General features: G+C 35.2%; 1 protein-coding gene across 8 annotated transcripts in view; it reads right to left on the bottom strand.

Moving 5' to 3' along the window:
- The window catches only part of ULK4 (unc-51 like kinase 4), a 214,300-nt gene that overhangs the window by 49,512 nt on the left and 142,684 nt on the right, over positions 1-22,104 (bottom strand). For 5 of the 8 annotated variants that reach the window (XR_014849839.1, XM_085051338.1, XM_085051340.1 and 2 more), the window contains 3 exons: positions 14,426-14,592; positions 10,943-11,041; positions 2,823-3,008 (listed from right to left, as the gene is read on the bottom strand). Coding sequence is in view for 6 of the 8 variants with exons in the window: in XM_085051338.1 (XP_084907464.1) it covers positions 2,823-3,008; positions 10,943-11,041; positions 14,426-14,592 (452 nt within the window). In the remaining 2 variants the exon portion in view is untranslated. Of the gene's footprint in view, positions 1-2,813; positions 3,009-10,942; positions 11,042-14,425; positions 14,593-22,104 lie in introns of those variants that run through there. The other 3 variants (XM_085051342.1, XM_085051341.1, XR_014849840.1) reach the window with 3 other exon arrangements.

Below are 22,104 nucleotides of genomic sequence, written 5' to 3'. Positions count from 1 at the left end.
TAAGATAGTGATTTCTATGACAAGTGGCAGGAGAGGCTTCCAGAACAAAAAAAGCAAGAGATCACTCTTCTGATGTCAACAATCTGTTACAAAAATGCTGCTAAAAAATATGAAGTGTATCTGAATAGTAGCAAGATGAAGCAACCAGAACAAGAGAGTTAGCGCAAGGGCTGAAGGAAAAAACTTCAAACTCCTCAATTCAATAATTTTATACAATTTCTGTTCATTATATCAATGACAGTGAGCAAATATTCTTGTAAAAAAAACTGGCCAACCTGTGCTTGACAGAGACCAAAGCTTTGAAAGCTGAGGTAATTATAAAGAAAACAGAAAGCAGACAGTCAATGCTGCCTCTTTAAAGCTTTTAGATTATCTTCACTTACACAGTTTCAAAAGTTAACTCAAAGCATATTTTCTCTCCTAAATATTCTTTTTTACAGCAAAATAAAGCTGTAAAAAGTGATGGTCATAGCAATTTCACTATTTAGTCTGTACAAAGTCAGGCCTATCTTTTTAATCCTGTTTAAGAAATGAATGCAACAAGATTGTAGGAAAACAATCAGTGAAGAAACTGCTGCAATAAGTTTATATTGCCCTGCAGTCAATTTGGTGGTCAAATTTGACAATAATCATTAAAAAACCTGAACAAAACAAAACAAAAAACTCATATCTTCAACTTTAAAAATAATCTTTCCACCCACTGGAGATAAAACCCAGTGCTTTAATTACTAAGTTATACCAGCTTGGTATTGGATTCCATTTCATCAAGGTAAGGTCATCTTGTACATCAACCAATTCTCTCATATGCTTCAAGCTGAAGACTCTGAAACTTAGATATCTGCCTCCACTGCAATCATGTAAAACACTTGGATAAAGATTAAGTAGTCACACTGATATGCATTTCCTTATTTCCAGCAATACATGCTGTAAAGGAATCTGTAGCATAACCACATGAAGCTCTTTTGGTACATTCCTGTCTTACATAAGCAATACCTGCACCTGCACCAGTGAAGTCAATGTAACCACAAATTGAAAAGTTGCTCTGTATAAGCACTGATTAGCAACAATGAAAACTGGTGCACTCACTGATCCCTCTATTAAAATATTGCTCAGATATTATAAAATAAAAACACTGCTCTAGGCTTCAAAATTCAGCTGATGTGGGCTGAATCCTTCTTAAATAGTTATGATTACATTTCAATGTCTTTTGTGATTACGACAATTTTGACAAGATAATAATCTCCTCTGAACAGGACTTTTTAAAGTTTAGAGAAATAACGTATGATTTATTAAATAATCTGTCAAATTATCTATGAATCCTGCTTTCAAAAGAAATCTTATGATCTCATTACAGTAATTACAGAAAATCTATGCCTCATGTTATAAATAACAAGTACCAGGTATACAAAGGAGAGTACTGGAACTCAAAGTACAGGAACTTGCAAAGTTCAAAAGGTGACAACATAGCTTTGTTCTCTTAAAATAGTCAAGAGAAGTTTCCGTGTTAAGTATACTGCACTCTTAGGTCAACTTTTAAACCTTAGGCTTCAAAACTGAGAGAAAGAAACAAGTCTGTAGCTATGCTAAAATTAAATAATCTAGATATGTGTATTGCAGCCTCATTTATCTTCCTTTCCCTCACACTTTGTTGACTCTTTACTCATACTGCTTTTGGAGAAAAGCAAAAGCCAGTTTCATGCAGCACAACAATTATTCAGAAAGAGAAGCAGAGGTACAAGTTAAATCAATAGGAAGTGTCTTTAAAGTTTTAACCATCATATCAATTTTTTATATATTCATGCTTCTTTTAGGGTAACACAGGGCTCACCAAACAGGAAAGAAGAGTATGGTGTTTACTCTCCTATGATGTAAATACAGTAGGCAGGAGAAAGAGGACAAGAGCTCTGAAATCTCTACAAGACAGTTGCTTCCTCTTAATTCCTGCTGCCATGGATTATGGTCTTACTCAAGTAGTCAGCACTGCACTTGCAAAACTGAAGTATCTCCTGCCTCTTACACTGGGACAGTTTCCCTCTTTCACCTGAAAGCTCCTGCTTTTGCAGAGTAAAGGATCAGGTACTCAACCAATGCAAGGTTGTTGACAATACAGGCAACACTTCTTATTAAGACGCTTCAAAATAAAAACCGATAATATTATCTGAGAGAATGCTACAGATATTGAAAGTTTTCCACCTAAGCTACCTGAAAGACATAAACTGCTGTCAAACTGAAAGACATAAACTATGCCACTGTGGTGGAGCACAACAGAAGTGAAACTCCTAGCTGTCAATAACATCACCAGAATAAGCCCCTGCATGACTGCCACTGCCTGGCATTCTACATTACAGCCACTCCAGCACAAGTGGTCCTTACAGCTCACTGAGAATGGAACTCAACAGCCCATGCACAATCCCATTCGAAGTACAAAACATCATTTTATTCACTGCGAAATAAACCACTGTGTGTCTGAACAGACATTTAATGCTACAAGGTTAGTTCTTTCAGAAGGCATTCAGAAAACGGTTTCAATGCTTTATAGAGCTGAATTACTTAAATATAAAAATAGCATGAATTATTTAAATAGCTGAATGGTTATCTGAAATAGGAGAATTCCTACAATCATTTTTGTAAGAGATTTTAAGTGTAGAAAGCTATCTTCTCCAGAAAAGTGAAATTTAAAGACATAATATTAACTTAACAATTTTGTTTTAAAAATTATTTTAAAATATTTTTCCTCTAAGAGGCAAAAAACAAGCCAAAAACTTATCAAATTATATAAAAGAAACACACAGACTTTGAAAAAAGTTTAGATGTCAACTCACCAGTCTCTTTAAAATTTTCAACAAAAGCTTCAGTTCTCGTGTATCTTTTTTGGACTTCAGTACTTCAGCAAAGCTGTCCATGTTTTCTGGAGACATACTCTCCTGATTGTTCCCTCCATACAGCTGAACCAGCAATAATAAGCACTGTGAAGCACTCACAAATATTTCAGTATCTTCACTGGGAAGCTAAAAGTGAATGAAAAATGAATGAAAAAAATTCAAATTCCACTTTCAGAAAAAATTGGATATCACTGGGGATTTGGAAGAACATTAACATTTGCAGTGTGCCATGGAAGAATAATTTCTAGTTGATTGACTCAAAATTCCACTATACTAAGCTTAACAAAGTGATGAAAATATAATTAAAATATATCTATTCTTAAGCAGCAATATAGCAATGTCTCCACTATGATTCTGTCAAGTAGTCTATCTATAACAACATCATAAGAGCACTGGAAGTATTGCTCCCAACTATATTATTTCATTCTGCTTTAAACAGAAGCAGTAATAGCAGAAAGTATCGTTATAGCCATGAAGTTTAATATTCTACATCATGCACACCATAAAATTTCATTTAATTATTTCTAAATCAAGCCTCTTGAGATAGACCACAGGCTATCTAGCTATTTAATGGATTTTAAGTGGTCACATTAGGAGGTACATTTTGAAGATTTTAAATATTTTCCTGAATTACAACTTTCCTGCACTACTTTGAAGATCAGGCACTGCAGCAGGCCCTAGCAATAGGATGGAAAATTCTTTCCAAGAATTTTGGAAAGTTTTTTGGGAAGCAAAATTACAAAAAAGATTTAGGGACATGACTAGTGATCGTCTTTAAATGAGCTTCTGACAGTATGACACCACCATCAAAATGATTTATATCTTTCCTGAAAGTGCAATCTGGAAATAACAAGTAGAAATACTACAGTATGCCTTTATTTGGCACTGACAATCACATTTTGGAATGACAACAGGAATGCAATGCCTAGTTTCAGCACACAGAGACCACAAATGCTAGTGAAAAAAAAAAATCACAGAGGTTTCTTGGGAACAGGACAACAGATTGGAAAACATAATAGCCAAGGAGGGAAGGAATTCAGTGTCTATGGCATATCAGAGGGAGGGTTATAGGAGACTTGATCATATCCTGTCAGTTATATGTGAGAAAAAGCAGGCTGAGGATAGGTTAATTCCTATACCTGAAAAAGGACTGATAAGAGATGATAGCTCAAAACTTTAGACAAAGCAATTCAGATTAGAAGAAAGAGAATGCTTTGATTTCCTTTCTTTTCTTTCTCTCTTTAGTAAGAGTGATTAACTGCTGAAACAACTTTCTTAGAACTGAGACAGATTCTCCATCAAAGGCAATTCAAATATCACAAAAATATTTTTTTCCTAAAAAAATAACAAAACCATTTACTCTAAGGAGGAACAAATTTAGGAAAGTCCTGTCTATATATAACCCTCGACTAAATTATTGCAATAGTTTTTTCTCACCTTATAATCTATGACCTGAACAAAATATATTGGTGGTGTGGTCTTAACCAATTAGGTATAGAAGTGTAAAAACACCTAGTCATTCCCACTCATTCTTTTAACTCCAAAAGTATTATTTACATACAAAGAAGCTGGATTAAAGTACAGTAAACAGACTATCCACACAGAAAATAAAAAGAAACAATTTAAATAATCTGTCCAACCATTTATGTAATATGCCAAATCATTTCAATAATGATTACTTATTTAATCTGCACCATGAAATTCCTAACATTTTTCATTTTAAGGAAAACCCATACAGTTACTTTAAAGCAATCTGAACACATCATCAGATACACATCTCTCAAATATTCAAGCAGGAATCCCCAAGGGATCTGCATGCAAATACAATCCTGTTTTCCACTAGCTTTATAGAGTTCCTGTTTAAAACAGACTGAACTGAGATGTAATCTCTGAATATATAGCCCCAAGACATATCACATTCTATTTGACCTAATACTATGCAAGTGACAGGACCACAGCAGCTATTTCTTCCTCAGTTTTGCTATATGGTTTTTCTTCATTCCAATCTAAATGCTACTTACTTGATTATTTCCTTTCCATCATCCAGACTTACTTAATAACAATCATTTGTTAATTATCATCAACAAAATTAGTAAGGCTAAAAAGCAGGAAAAGCTACAAATAGCAACAAGCTTTATAGCCCCATTTATATCTTCAATCCTTAACAAATTAAAAAAAAATCTGCTTATTTCACCTGGGGCTTTGAGACAACTTGTATTTCCTTTACTGAAATAAAATACCATAAGGGAAAGGAAGGACAGCTACTTTAATGTATGTCTCACACCTTTTAAAAGCATCATTCCAAGTTAATTTGTTACAAAAATTCCATATTTAGTCAGTAATCCCAACAGCCATACTTGGAAGTGAGACTGATCCCAAGGTTTTTTTCTGAGATACTCACTAAATATCAAAGGAGTGGAAAGGTGTCAGTCTCTGTAGAGGACTGCTCCTACACCAAACTTGTGTGTAGAAATACATAAAGCACTACAAACCTTAGTGGTCCTTCCCAATGGCAGGAGGGTAAGTGGCTGTTAAGAAAGCAAATTAGCAACTCCAGCTGGTTATTGTCAAGGGAGACTGATTGCAGCAGTAACACCCAGTTAGTGAGGCAGTGAAACACTTTGCCCCAGGTGAGGAAGAGCTGTGCTTGGGCCAGTGGTTTTGCTTTTCTCTTCCTGGCATGCCCAACCATTTATCATTGTTGTTGTTGCTCTTTGTTCCTCAACAAGAGAAAGGAAAACCCTTTCAATCCAGTGAAAGGAAATTTTCCATCCAGTCTGTCTTGCTCTTCCATCATATAGTCTTGCTCTTCAAGGGTATCAAGCTTCCAGCGACCATTTTCCAAACATCACTCTACAATTCCCAACACCTGCCAGTTATGACATCACATTATTCAATCACCAACATCAATGAAGACTTTAATCCTCTGTTGTACTTCAGGCTCTTCTGCTCCTTTGTTCCACTGGAGTCCCTTTGAGCTTCAGTGTTAAATAGATTTTGGGGAGCAAATTGCTGTTACCCTGGAAAAATTCAGGGCAAAACAACAGCAGCATAGGTTTTGTATGAAGAGAAAAAACAGCTTGGAATAGGAAAGGACATATTTACTCTGGAGGGAATGAGAATCATTGGCCTAAAGTCTAAGTCATCAATAATTAAGGTGGAAGAGGAACTCTCAGCAATGACCCTATTTAAGTATGTCTACATCAGCATTTTTCTCTGTAACTCTCACCATTTTGCTGTTTCACTTCTGACAAGTAGTGATTTAGATGTCAAAAGTTGTAAGCTGGTAACTTGAAATTTAGCACTGGCTGCCAGTCAGTGTTAGTACTGGTAATAAAGAGTAGGGGATCTGAAGAACATTACTGGTGTAAAACAAAAGCAATGGATGAAAATATAATAAATATCTGTAAATACAGAAAATGAAGAAATGAAAATTCAGCTTTCAACTAAATAATATCTCATGTTTAGTAAGAACAAGAAAAATATAACCATGTTGCTCAATAACGAATATAGATGAATAGTTCAGCTCTTAATTAGATGGAACAGCATTCTGCTTATTGTTCTGATCAGAAGAATTCAATTTGGTATGAAGCACGTTTCCTTGAAATGCATTTATAGTTTTTGTTCTTTCAAGAGAGTAGAAACCCATGAGAAAAGTAGTTCTAACACTTTCAGAAAGTGTCTGTCCCAAATATTTAATAATTACATGAAGTTTCCTTTTCCTTTATCAGTCTTAGAGGGGATTATGGATTCAGCCCTTCAGCAAGGTAGAAAAGTTAGCAGTACTTCTCCTTGCAGCTCTTAATAGTCTTGGCTAGCTTGAAGAAAATCCAGCACCTTAAAATAAATTACTGAAGACCTAAGGTCATAAATGTTGCCATTCTCTAATTCAAAACTGCAGATTTATTTTTCACTTATTTTAAAATAATACCTCATAACAAGACTTCTGTGCAATGAAGGCAGTGTATTACTCTTTGCTTAATTTTTATGGCCATGTTATAACTTCCTTAAACAAGCCTAAAACAGAAAATTCTATTTAGTCTTCCTTTCTAGATGGAACCTGCTCTGTGTATTTTACAGTTAATGTGGTGAAGAGCAGGAAGTTGCTTGTTGTTGCACATCTATATTTCTGCAGCCTGTTCTCAAAAATTCCATCATTTTAAACTGAGTTGCAGTGTGTTCATGAATTGCAAACCACTGCAAGAAATATGTGATCATTGGAGCTGAAGTGGCAGTTTTCACACTGTTGGAATTGCTACTGCATCTAATTTTAGAGCTACAATGAAACTGTCTGGACTACCCAGAGGGGACACTATTTTGGTGCATTAATAAGGTTATACACATAGAGAGTTTATTATGATAAGAGATAGATACTCATTAGATCACTAATGTGATTACAGAAGGTGCTGTAAAGGAAGCACCATTGAGATCTACAGGGAAGGTGATCTTGCAAACATTGTACAAAATGTAAAAAGCAAAACATCACTATTAATCTGCTAGCTTTACTATGCTATACTTATTAGTAAATATGCACAGTTTTAAATTTAAAAAATTAAAACTAAAATATTATATTTTTACTTAGGGCAAAACTGCCATTCTCCTACCTAGGGGAAATACACACATGCACACACACACATACATCTATTTTTTTTTTCACTTCATTTTAATCTAGGCTAATTGTTGAGAAACTAAATCCCCATTCTGAAATCCTGTGCATGTAAGATCATTTTCTTCTTTCCTCTGTATGTTTGTCTGGGGTTTTTTTTTGGTTTTAGGATAGCTCTGTATAAGAGAATTCTTCAAATAAAATTTCCAGGTAACATTTCAAATATAGGAAATAAACATATGTCTCTCCACTCTGATCACAGAAAAGTCTGTATTCCTAGAAAAATAAATGTGAAATGAAATTCTACAGTTATCATTCTTCTGCAGTAATTTTCATTATTCGTTAGTAAAGAACTTAATGTACTCTGAAAATGAAATCTGGGCACAGCCTTAGAGTCAGCGTAGTATAGAGATAAAAAATACTTAGAAAAGACCATCTCATTCATCCATGTGCACTGAGCCTTCATATTTGTCCTCTTCACATTTGGACATGATTAACTGCGCTTTCAACAGTAACACAGCACAGTAATCAAGTGCAAATTTCCCCAGTAATATTATAATGAGGAAGACTACTACCAGAAGTCAAGAAAAGTTCTCTCCCAGCAGTCTAGTAGGCTCCAGAAAAGACTGGAAGATCTACACCTAGGAACTAAATCTAGGACCTACAGAGAACTAAATTCCTTTTTATAGGTCCTGGCACGGTTTCTAAAAGTTTGTAAAAATCCACACTGAAATGATTTCAAAAGTAATTTTTTTTTCATTAAAATGGGTACATCAAAAATTAGAAGGTGTCTTGTATGTTCTACAATAGCTGCAGGTCTCAGAATACTATCCAAATCACAGTTAATTTTAGCAGAGAAACATTACCCAACAAAACTTAGTGTAATTAACTTTTAAACACAAAACTGCCAAGGAGAAGACTAAATGTTCAATTTATTTTCCTCACATTGATCAATTAAGGGCATAATAATTCTTGGATTAAATATTGAATTCTCCATATTTGCAGTGTTTCCTGCATGGCACAATTTGTAATTATTTCTCCTTTTGCATTTTTAAATCTCTGAAGTTTCATTTACATGCAATCTAGGTTTCTGAAACTTGCTTTGCTATGCCTTTAGTGATAGACTAAATCACAACTACAGAAGGGAAATATTGATTCGAAGTTTTTTACATTTTCAAGTTTAACTCACATTGATTTTTTGAGGGATTATTGAGAGAGAAAAACATGTAGAACTTGAGCAAAATAAAAGGACAAGTAAATGAGGCATGGAATAATAATCTACTTGAGGGATATACATTTCAATGAGGGAAAACAATATTCAAAGTGACCAAGAAACTATATAAGTGACTATAAGAAACGATAAATATGCTAAGACAGACAGAAATAGCAAAGCAGAGAAAATAATTTTAACTCAATATTTTAAAGTACTGATTAGTTAAAAATTTAAGACCTCCATTATCTCCAGAAAATAAAGTTCACAAAGAACTGAATGCCTCAAAACAGCAATAAAGGGTTATGTAGCCACCCAGCCTAATGAATACAGAGAACAACCACTGGCAGCTCCACAGAACTTCAGTTTATGCAGGCCTGAGGCTTTTTGAGGGGTGGGGAGCATATACATCTTGAGACTTGCTCTAGACTTCGCAAAGAATCTATCCCTATTTAAAGAGATTAGAGCATAAACCAATTTAAAACAAGTGGATCCTCAATGCTAAAATCATTATACCATTGCTCAAACTCTTGCAACATTAACAGGAAATATTTAATACAGCAATGGGAAAAAATATTTTAAAAATAAAATTTAACAAACCTAGCTAAAATAACTTTCACAGATCTAAACAAGAGAGAAACCCTCACTTACAGATCTTTACAAAATTGAAAACAAAACAAAACAAAAATATCTTGTATCTGTAAGGAAGTGGCACTGATGATCTTTATCTTTTGCCTGTATGTTAAAATCAGAAGGTTTAGAATAAGCATTTTACACAAACCAGAATCTGCAGAAGTACAGAACAAAGCAAAACTTAGTGGTAATTTACAGCCATGCTTCTGAAATACAAGGGCAAGTCACAATCTAATCAGTACATGCTAAGCGTACAATTATCTTATCCTTTAATTAAAAACTTACAAAAGACTTGCAGGTGGTATAGACTGAGTAAAATTTGGCCTCTAATTTTCTGCTCTTTAGAGATTTAATAGAATTTAAATTTATGACTAGTTTCACTTTAAAGGAACATTTGCATCTCTTCATGTCCTACTATTTATCATATATAGCGATTTTTAAAAATCAATAAAAAATTAATTAAAAGAATTTATAAAGATGAAATACTAAATAGTTGAAATTCAGTCACTTTGTTTTAGGTCATTCAGAGAACATTTCCAAAAAGCCTTTGTCAATAGCTGGTTTAAATAAATCCATCAAAGGAGGACTTAGCAACAAGTATAATGCCAAAAAATAATAAAAAAGAAACCACACACTTCTCCAAAATAGATGACTGACAGTGCTAAATATAGTAAAAGGATCACAGTACTGATATCACAAAAAAACTGAAAACCTCTATTTAAATGAAAGAAAATGGGTCTGGAAGAGAACACAGTGAATCTGAAATGCCTCTAAGTGAAATAACCTGGAAAGGACACGGCAATACAGCGAATTTCTCACATACCATTTTAATGGCTTTATGTTGAATAAAAGGCTGATGCAGCCTCCAAAAGCACTGTCCAGCTCAAAAAGCATTCCTCTACTACGAACCATTACACACAGAGTAAATACAGATCTCTGTATGACAGAGGTTGAGCTGATGGGATGCATTAGGGCCACAATGCAGCACTCTGTGGAAATTTCAATGCAGTGCTGTGACATCTAGTAAACCCTGGAAAGGATTGCCTTTAAACACACTTCAAAGATGTTTGCAGATCACCAGCGACCACTCCCACTCATAAATCCCTCAGGACTGTGTTGAAACAAAACAAAACCCTTGAGAACACTCAGAAGGCTCATATCCGAGAAAATAATATTAAAATGCATCACTCACTGCAAACTAAATTTGCATTTAGTGACTTTTCTAAAGGTAGCAGTACAACTAGTTTCAAATTTTGAATGCCATCCTTTCCCTATGCAGTGAAGCCCTTTAGTTCATTCTAAAGGGCTAAATGAGCCCTTTAGTTCATTCTAAAGGGCTAAATGTTGGCTATACATATGTATCCCAACTGAGAACCTGCAGTTTGCCCCTCATCCCACTTCTATACCTGGGACAAACAGACTTATTCTGGTATCACTGGTAGTCTGCAAGTCACTGTGACCTATAACTTCTTCTTACAAAGTGTCAGAGCACTAGGTGGGAGCTTATAAAAAATTAAAAACTAGTAAACAGAGCTCTAATACGTTGAATTCAGTTGCATAATTCCAACTTCAGCAACATTCCATAAGGCTGACAAACAAGTAAACTCTCACCAGTTGAATAAGCCGATTAATTAGGTCTGTCAGTGGTTTATTGATAAGCAGAAGGTCTTCGGCAGTCTGCGTGTCCCCTCCTGCACCAGATTTCTGTGCCTTAACAAGAGAGAAAAAAAGTCAAAAGCAACCTTGGTGATTGCTCTGTTATGAGGAACAAATCAGGTCCATTAGGTGGTCAAAGTGTGAATGGAAGTTTGAAGAAGACTTATGCACTCTTTTCTAGTTAAGTATTTCTGAGCTCTCAATGAGCAGTTATGCTCCCTCTGCGTCAATACGCACAAAGCAAAGGGACCCATGCTGTCATACCATTCCGTACAGGCTGAATATACTGACCTGCATGACATTTCTTCAGCGAAATGCAATACATGCAAAATGCAGTACATGCAAAAGACACCTCTGAGGTCACGAATGGCCTAAATATTTGTAATTTCTTTCAATAGTACATGTCTGTTTTAACATTGAAGTCCAACTGGGTTTTTTCCTTTTATCAGAAACCATTTTACATGCAACTCACACCAAGATAATCAAGGTGACTCAAAATTTAGGACTCTGCAGCACTTCCAATTTTGCCTGTCTGCCTCACTCTTTATCCTGAAATATTCACAATATATTATAATAATTTAAATTCTTTTTTAAATAGGAGTAATAAACTTTTCAAGTAATAAGATCAGTTATTACTTGTAATTCTGACCATTGTCATCCCCCCATCATCAAGACATATTACCATCCTAGGCAGTGCTATTTATGACCAATCCCTGCCCCAGGGAACCTGAAAGGTCTGCTTGCAAGATTTTTCACTTAACTTCATTACCTTACAACAGCTTTGGACCATGACCCTATACAGTCAATCTGCTAGAGGGAAAAAAAGTAAACATTTTGTCTGAAGAACACATTTGAAAATCATTTTGTATTGTATTTCACTTATAGCTCAGTCCTAAAAATCACTGTCCAAGTGTAATACTTGGAGGTTTTAAATTGTTTAAGTGAACGGAGGAGCAAGTTCCCTGAGATAGGTGCCACCACTGCTCAAACGCCACTGTTGATCCTGATGAGTTGAAAGGATGATGCCTTTCTTCTGGAAAGAATTTCTAAATAAAAGAGAACTGAAGAGCTGTATCTTCAGGTAATAAGTCACAGTGGTAGGTCCCTCTCTGAAACTCACCACAATAACCTGGAACGCTGAGGTCCAAGGACAAAAAGACAGTACAGAGAAGACAAAACATGAAATGTTCATATTAATGAAGAAAGGGAAGCAAGCAACCTTCACTTCAGCAAAATTTACAACAGCCTTTCCTGTTAGTACACGGATGAGAAGACAGACACCTTGCATCAGGGATCTTTGGCTACTTTTTTAAACTTTTATATATCTAGTGTCTCTGGAAAAAGAATGAGCAAGACCATTAAAGAAATTATGTATGTAAATGAAGGACACACACTATACCATTCTTAAACCTACATTAAGTTGTAGAATCATACAATCACAGAATGTTAAGAGGTTGGAATGGAATGGAATGGACCATAAAGATTATCTAGTCCCACCCCCCACCCCCCATAGGCAGGGACATGTCCCACTAGACCAGGTTGCTCAGGGTCTTATCCAACCTGGCTTTGAACACTGCCAGGGTTGGGGCATCCACAGCCCCTCTGGACAACCTGCGCCAGAGTCATGAAATAGAGTCTATATATCAAATTGAAACTGCAAATTCTTTTCAGCTAATGTGGATCATCATTGGGACATATGACAAAACTTCTCCAAAACAGATATACAAATTAATCTGAAACTTCCATTAAAATACACATACTTGGACCACAAAGAGTAAACTCTTGAATGAAGCTGGACAGTTATAAGCACCACCCAGCATGAAGTACTGACGGGCAATGGAAAAGTGATGATGTTTTGCCTATACAGCTGGATAAGGCTATCACTTTACACGTAAAATGCTTAATAAAAAGGATTCAAGTGGAGGTACTACCATCTGTAAAAGACAACTCAAGCCTCAGAAATGGATAAAACAAGAAAATTTGATTCTGTTTTTCCCATTCTGATTTGGATGGTATCTTATTCACAATATCTCTATAAAAACAGTACAAGAATAATATTGTGATGCATTTAGTGACACGTGAATAGTGGAATACTGTATTGCCAATAACTAATGGGCACCATTCAATAGAGCATGTGTACTGCTGTAGAACTCTCAGGGGCTTTGTGATGAGTATCTTCAAGGCAAGTGTTGTAAGCCAAGGCAAGTAACACCATTGTAAAATTAATTTTGTATGGGCAGAGAACATAGCTATGCTTCAAAACTCAGTTTTCCAGCTTGTTACTCATTAGCCTTTCAGAGCAAAGCAGTTTACTTTGAGAAGAGATAAACAAAACTGGAACTGCAGTTTTAGTGCATCAATCAACTGTTGTATTCAAGTAAAGCCAGAACAGAATTTGGCTTTGAACAAACAGATTTCATTTTGTATCTAAATAAAAACCACCCATTTGACTAATATTACCAATCTGTGTGCAAGATCCTCTTTCCTCACGTGTCCTCCAGAATAATTGGCCTCACCACTGTTGTATGGAGCATAAGTACAGAATTCAGCTATGATTACATGGAGTGATGCCAAAAATATGACAACGAGCAATTAGCCTACAAAATTTGATTTATGAAGTGATTCTTAGATGAAAATACCATTACAGAACCTGCTAATAGAGGACTCAAATAAGACAAGGTATTGTACCATCACACATCTAAACCAAACCAAAAACCTCTCAGTGAAATGGGGTTGATAACATAGGTGCTTGCGTAAACCAAAATGTAGAAAAAAGAAAGAAGTTGTTCTATTTTCAACACCAACTTCTTACATTAAGCCTGCTTAAAAAACCACCCCCAAAAAACCCAAAAAGCCAATTCCCCCACCACAACAGCCTGCAAACCAAAAAACACAGAACCAATACCAAGAAACAACCCAACGGCAGAGGAGGGCCTTTGTGGACTAAAGAAACCATGATCTGAAAGATACTACAACCTATCCACAATCTTTTGAATCTCTGTCCTTCAGATATATTTGACCTAACAAATCTCTGTTCTTCAGTGGATAATCCCAAGAACATAAAAACCTAACATGAAGAGTACGTGTTGTTGTTTGCAGTGTAAATAGAGACGTTACTTCCACTTGACTAACTTAGAAATGTGGCTAGCTTTACATGTCAAAAAAAAAATCAATGCTTTTTCTTCATATGTTACTAAGAGAGTTATATTAAATTTCTTTGAATTGTATGTTTTTGTGCTACATTTTTAAGGAGAAGGATGTCTTTGTTGGACGAGGAAGTTCTACCAGCACTATGACTTGCAGTGGTTCAAATAGAAACTTGGAAGACAAATTGAGTTTCCATCAGACTAAAAATTCCATAAAATCAGAATAGTGAGAAAGGAAGTTATCTAAAAAATTGTTTAAGACATTAAAGACCCCAGGAAATAAATCCCATACCTGCAAAGTCTGACGCACAATATTTGCTGTATATTTCAGCATGTATTGCAAAATGTCAAGCAAGGACAGAAGCAAAACATTTGCTGTCTTGGTGCTCCTTTTATCATCTGCCTCCAAGTACAGAGCCACGGCTTCTATTAGGAGATTACAGACATGATGAGCCAGTCCTATATAGAATGTGAGACAAAAAAAAAAAAAAAAAGAAAAAGCAATAGGCTATCAGGAAAGGAACAGTTTGGAAGGTGACCTAAATAAAACCAATAGATTATGATAAAACCACAAATTTTACATACATTATGAATATTTATTACATTTCCTCTTTTTCTCCATTACTATAATTACCTCCTCTCCTATTCTGTTTGGACCAGCTTATAGAGTTAAACTGATACAATCAGATTTGCTAACTGCATGGAAAATTATGTAACATTCATTAAATGAAAACCTACTTTGAATCCTAAACTTTTCTATAGCATGCTGGTACACAAGACTACTTCACAATACCCCTAGTCAAAAATTTAGCAATTTCTTCAGGCTGTTACAAAGTGACATTTCAAGGTGGAACCTAGAGTTTCTTACCTGAGCCTAAGGTTTCTTAACTGGTCTGTCAATTAGAACTTTACCACTATGGTTTAATTGTAGAATCAAACAGTGCTATGCTTAACATAAAATATATTCAGAAGAGCATTATAAATGAAATACTGCATACTACACTTACTAAGATTTGTTTTACTGATGGTAGTAAAAACTTCCCTGAAAATCTCTTCTTGTTTCGAAGGGGTTATTTTAAGCTCCTTTAGAATTCAATAACATCAGCCCCTGTAGCTTGCCTAACTGCAAATCCATTGATACAGCAGAAAAATATAATCCAATTCAAGGCAATATTGATTCAATTCAGAATCTTTCTTACTTTCAGTACAAAGTGACTGAGTTCATTATATTTGATCTTAATCTGTTTCTTTCAGATTTTCATAAGGGATGAAACATACTTTGTTTCTTAACAAAACCATAATACATTTGCCACCTTTTAAATCTGCAATCAGCTATGCAGTCACTTTGGTGCACACAGGTAGTAACATTGCAGTGTATCAGTATATTAGCTTCTAGTCCCCATGACTGTCAAAAATTACTGAAGCATTTCATTGACTTCAATGAAGTAAAAAGTGTTTTTTTCTAAGTTCTCTTTCCAAAAGTCATTGTATACATTTCTACAAACATCAATACACAATTCATATGAGATATTGTAGGACACATTATGTGCTTACACTGTTCAACTTTTGAGACCAGTCAAACCTGTGGGGGTTTGAGCTATTTTAGCTTTGAAAGATACTCCATCAATTAACTAAACTTTCCATGAAATATTTTCCTCTCCTCTTCCTCACTCTTAATATTTTCTTCAGGAAATTAAATACAAACACTTTCATTTAGGATACAGTTATGGTTCTGGATCGTTAAGACTCATACTCTGCTTCTATCTCACATCTTCTGTGCTTTTATGATTACAAGCGTTATTCTTCCACAACAGTTTATTGATGGATGACAGCTCACGACAAGCTTTGAATTTCCTGGAATTTCGTCTGAATAAACCAAGCTCTCCAAATGAAATCATTCTAATCTCACACATTTAATTTCCTGCTCATTTTTTAGAGTGTAATTTCCACTGCAGTTCTGAACTCCTCACATAAAAATCAGATAGTACACATCTGACTGAAACATTTAAGTCATGTTATCAATACTCACCAAGAAGAAAAAAGAGAGACATAATTGCGTATCTACCCAATACAAAACTTGTGGTTAGTTTGTGACTATTTTCAACAGGCTACATCAGAATAAATCTAAGGAAACAGTCCAGTAAGACTTGGGCCCTATCAAAGTGATATCTGAAAAACTGCCTGCAGGGATATGACCAAGTACACATTGTTTCTCCCTGTATATGGCCACAAAGCCTACAGCCACACCAAAATGAATGAATCATCCCATTCCTTCCAGGTAGCTTAAATATAACCCTTAGGATGGTGACTTGGAGGTGAATGCTGAAAAGGCCACTTTCATATGTAGGTATTGCATTGCATGGGTCATCATTAAGAATTTTTTAGGCACTAGTCACTTATAACTCTTAGTACAGAATGACTAGTAGTGAACAAAACACCAGGATCCATGACTGTGATCTGCAATCTTTTCCTTTTCAGCTTTGAACAGAATGACTTGCTCATTCCCTCAGCTGTACCAGCCTGAGTCTCAGAACTGACTCATTTCTGCTGCTTGGTGAGTAGGGTGAACCAACACTCAACCTTCTCTCCATCCATTGAGATGTGAATAACATAATCGCCTAGATGTTATTCTCTTGAAGTGCTTACATCCTAAGGATATGTGTATTAACAACCTTACCTCCAAACACCTGAGATATTAATGTTTACCTAGTTAACGAAAACATCAGAACTGATGTTTCATATTTAGGTAGATACACGCTCACACAGAGCTGTATGTACAAAGATATGCATGCTAAATTTGAAAATTTTGTGGAGAAAAAAATTTCCTGGACTTAAAATAACTTTGGAAAATTTAGCACATCAAAACTTTATTATAAAGACATTAAAACAAAACTCTGTGCAAAACGTTTCCTAATACACTGCATGATTCATACAGAAACCTGATAAACACTTGGTTCCACAGATAAAAGCAACAGACTGACCTCTTGGCCAAGTAAATAAAATTCCAGACATGCTCTTTAAAATACTTCATAGTGTCAGAACAAAATGAAAATTGGAGGCCACAGTTGTAGACATGTAAGTATACTCCTTGCTTACATCACAAGACAAAGTACACACTCTTTTTGCTCAGAAGAGAAAGCTGATAAGTGGGTGTAATTTACAGTGACCAGGAGAAAACTCCATAGAAGTCTAAAGGCCTTGGCCACTGGCACTGTGACCAGTTTGCTCAAAAGGCAGCTATAAAGATGAAGACTGACATATTTCAGCATCCAAAAAATAGAATCCCAAAAGAGGTAGTCTGAAAAAAAGGATGCAATTTTATAAAATGGAAATTGAATTCATAATTCAGTAAATCATAATACAAAAATTGAACATGGATCTCTAAGTTTCAGAAGATATCTTGAAGGTTTTCTCCCAAATTTTATGACAGATTCAAGAACAACAATTTAATTTCCTAAATAAAGCCTAAACCAATATTTATGTTTAAAAACTTCAGACCCTATATTTCAGGGTCATATACAACAGACATAGGTTTCTTATGCATAAATTCTCAACTCTTGACTGGAAAGCAAAATAGGCTCTGACTCAAAAGGCACATACTTCATGCACTCCTGAACTTTGCAAGTGATGGATCTGAATAAAAATTCTGTATCACAGAGGAGACATAAACCAAATCCAATTGAGGAAGGTTGTTCTACTTGGGCAAGCAACATATATTTAAGTATTCTAGTACTTCCAAGTATGTTGGCAATAGTTCACCTTTTCAAGAGAAAGGTATTAGTGACAGTTTACATGGGTGAAAGTAATGCACCATAATTTCTTTCAGCTAGGTATTTCCCAGTAAAAGAATTAAATAAAACCTTATCATTTAACCTATTACAGAGTTTTTTAGTTACTCTATTAATATGCATATTTCTGCTAACAAAATATATCATACCATACTGTTTGTAGCTTTAGTTATAGTCTGAATTTATTACAAGACTTTATAGGGCATTAGCCATGCCTTGTATTTATTTGTAAAAGGAAGACCTTCAAAATATTAAGCCTTACTGCAGTTCTCTGCTATTCAAATTTTTCTGAAAAATAAGGCAAAGTTTGCATTTTGTATTAGAATTATTTTGTTTCTAAATTAACATAACTGGAATTAAACAAAGAACCTTTTCTAACTGTGGTCCAAGATTCATAATACATATTAAAATGATGTATCAAAAATTCCTAGCCACGGATTTATAGCACTTGACACACCTAGCGTTCACAGCAGAGTATTTTTCCTGCCCAGAGACCCCTGCAATGAACTGAACATGTAGCTAATAGTGCTTTATGAATGTGGACCGTGATGACTATGCTTGTGTTTTACAAATCTTTTCAAAAGATAAAAGGAGTCTTTTGGCCCATGATACGGCTAATCAGACTGAATGTGCCATGATACCTTCTGGAATGAAAGCCGAGAGGAGATTTTTTATTCTCACCTATTAGTAAGATGGATAAAGGAAAAGAAATCTTCGCGTCCAAATCATACGAAACATCAAAGGATAGCCTAGGAAGCAATCTTCTAGGCAATCCTTTCATGCCTACCAGCAATTAGAGCATTCAACAAACCTGTCTGTTTCCAGCTGAAGAAAATGTTAGAGCAGGTGCACTTCCTCCGAACAATGCCACCCGTGCAGCCAAGCAGCCAGCAGCAAAACCCTCAGTCCGGCAAAAAGCTTTCTCTTTGTTCCTCTCTGCATATTGCTCCCTGGAGAGCCATTTTTCCCATTAGTATCACATCTACACAACTGACTCCCCAGGGATACCACCAAATGTATGTGCACTAGACTTTTCTTCCTTATTTTACTTACAGAGTGGACCAACAATATTGACAGATTAAATAGAAACCATATTTTATAACCTTTTAAATATTAATACTGAAACTCAAAAATACGGCTAAGAAGAAACACAAGACTGTACAGATTCTTTCACACAGGAATGAATGAAAGTACCTGAGCACTTAAGATACTCCACAATGACACAAAGAATCTCCAAAAAACCTTATTTACCTACATATATCTGGGATTCAATTTGCATTCTTTGCATCATAGCATTACTACTTAAGTTTTCCTGTTTTGAAGAGCTGAAAGTAGGTAACATAAAGCAAATAGTATCTTTAGGGTAATGGTATTTCTTTAAAAAGGTTTATTGCTTTTAATGTTATTTTTGTTTATTATTTGTTACTGTTTCTGTTTTAGGAATTATTTGTGTTAGTATTATAATAATATTGAGGTAAGACTAAACTAGGATAGAAAATTAGATCACCAACGATTCCAAAATTTGGTGAGTTCTGAATGTTACATCAAGTGGAAGGACAATGATTTGGCTATTAAGCAGATCCATTGCATAGCTGTTGCTCTGAAAATTATTTTGTATTCTAACCTTAAAAATTAATAGTGCCTAAAGAAGTAAATTTTGCAAATACTGGCTAGTCTATTCCTAGTACTACTAGAATGACTGGATATTTTATGACTGAAGAAAGAATCTCTAAGTTTAAGGGATAAAAAATCTCATTTGAACTTGTCATATCGAAGTGGTCAAAGCTCTCCAGAGCTTCCCTTTGTGGGTAGAGTGGCTCAGCTTTTTCTACACACATGGGAAGTAGGGCCTCACCAATAGCACCCAAGCAGGCAGCCCTGCCCTCGCACACAAGAAAATGGATGTGGTAAGGATTGTGCCAACCAGGAAAGAAAAGCCAGTTATCACCTTTACTACAGCTAGGTCAAAAGTAGACTGGAAAGTTCTATATTATCTTGAGTGTGAATGCCTGAGAGGAATACTGACCTGACATTCTCAGTGGCAATATGTTTCTGCTTTGAGTCAAAGCACGACATAACTCTATTCTATTTTTTCCTGGACTGGCAGTGTTTAGCTGTTATTGTTAAAAGGCAGTTTAGAGGTGGCAACTTTCTCTTGTGAAAAAAGACTGCACAACTGGAGACTCCCCAGGAAATCAAACTCTTCTGAACCTAAGAGAATCCTGCCAACACAGAAATCTGCTTTTTTCTATAATTTAATCTATGGAACAAACATGTAGGTGATTAAGACCAGCAGGTGTATAGATTAGCCAACTAAAAGATAGAAAACCAAGTGGATTCCCTCATAAAAAAACGTATCTGAGTGTAATAAAGGATAGTAAAAATGCAGCTTGAACATTTTAGAAATAGTAAAATCATGTACAGTTGAATATGCTTGACTGATCAATATAAAAATAACAGAATATAACAAATTAGTTCAACTAGGCTAGACTGTGGTTGTTCTCTGTGAAAAGACATGGTTAGAATAACATACACAGAGGAAGAGTATTTCTGAAAGTATTATCACTGATACCTTGAGAGTTCCTAATTTGCTGCTGCTTTTGAAAATGCAAAAATAAAAAAAGAAAAAAGGAAAAAAAAAGAGTTTCCCATCTGAGAATTTTATTAAGGTTTCTGTGACAAAATTTCAACTGAATTCAGGTTTTTGTGTCAGACTGACTCAACCATTCTACAATTAATTCAGAAAAGATATCCAAGATGTTTGAAACCTAGTTCACAGCACATATGGGTACACAGCCTCAAAGTTCTGAAGGTGGGGGATTTTGTTCTAGTCAAGACTTACCAAGATAGTCCTCATTCCTAGGAGTACAGCTCATTGAACATGAACTTGTTCAACAGGGATGGAAGGAAAGATCAGTAACTTCCCTTGGAAAATAGTTATAAGAACATTCAAACACTTTCTAGTTATATGAGAACTAACATAATTTTTTTCTACAATTTATATGAGTGAATACTACCAAACTATGGCCTATTATAACATTCAGGGAATCTATTCACAGAGTTGATAAGACATTGGTAGTGTCCCTTGTGAGCAGTCAGTTTTGGTTTGTTCGGATACCATGCTGCTGGCACCCAGGTTTGCTTGAAACAGATTTGCACACTCAAATGACCCTTCTAGTTGGAAAACCAAGGAAGGAATGGAGGTGGAATTAATACAGTGACTTCCCAGGGTATACATTAAAAATATTTCTGTCACTAACTGTGCATATATTAAACACCTAACTTGCATTCTTTTCATATGGATTTAAGCATTTTTGTTGATACAGTTTTTTAATATGTCAATTGTGCAGTACTTGCAAGCACAACCTTCCACCATAAAATATTAAAAATTAAATAAATCAAGACTGCAGCAAGATAAAACCATGTTGTCTGGATTGACTACTATTGCTGTTATTAAACAAACTCTATATGTAACTTTTCAGTTACATGTCTTGACACAGGTCAGAGATATATTAGAGCTAGTAGTTCATTTTATAAAGCACAGTAATTCTACAGCATGCTGTATCTTCATGTCAAAACCTAATACACACAATTTCATTCCTAAAAGGTGTCAACTAAATTAAAGTCCCTTGGTTTTGTCAGACAGAAGGTAGATGATGCTTAGATTTTCCAAACAGTAGGTTTTAATGATCTGCATGAGAAATAAGAATATCTAACGGACACTTTACTCTTTGAGAGACAATAGCCTTCAAAACCTTCTTTAAGGCCAGCCTGAGATATTAGCAGTTGCTGCATCACAGCTACATTGAAGAACTTCTGCTTGCACATTGTGAGTTAATATACAGTGTGTATTTTTAGAAAAACAAAGATTGCATGAGGTACTCAAATTAATGGCAAAAGCTAGACAAAGTTCTTCACTAGATAAATCTGTTATTTCTGTTAAATTAGGAATGTTATGCATTCAGCAAGATTCAAAGTCAGTAAAGATTCAATAAAGACTTTTGACTTACTGCTCCAAAAGATCAAGTCTGCAACAATTACCATGTGATAAAATACTGAGGAATTTATATTCTGGGCTTAATTTAGAACTAGAAACTCTTCTGAAGAGATTTCTATTTTAATAATAGACTTCCTGTCACACAAGATTAAAGCCTGTTTATCTCCTTCAGATATCTTAACATGC

The sequence above is a fragment of the Lichenostomus cassidix genome, chromosome 2 (assembly GCF_008360975.1).
Source record: "Lichenostomus cassidix isolate B80296 chromosome 2, HeHo_3.0, whole genome shotgun sequence".
NCBI classification, from domain to species: domain Eukaryota; kingdom Metazoa; phylum Chordata; class Aves; order Passeriformes; family Meliphagidae; genus Lichenostomus; species Lichenostomus cassidix.
This window is presented reverse-complemented; position numbering and strand designations above follow the sequence as displayed.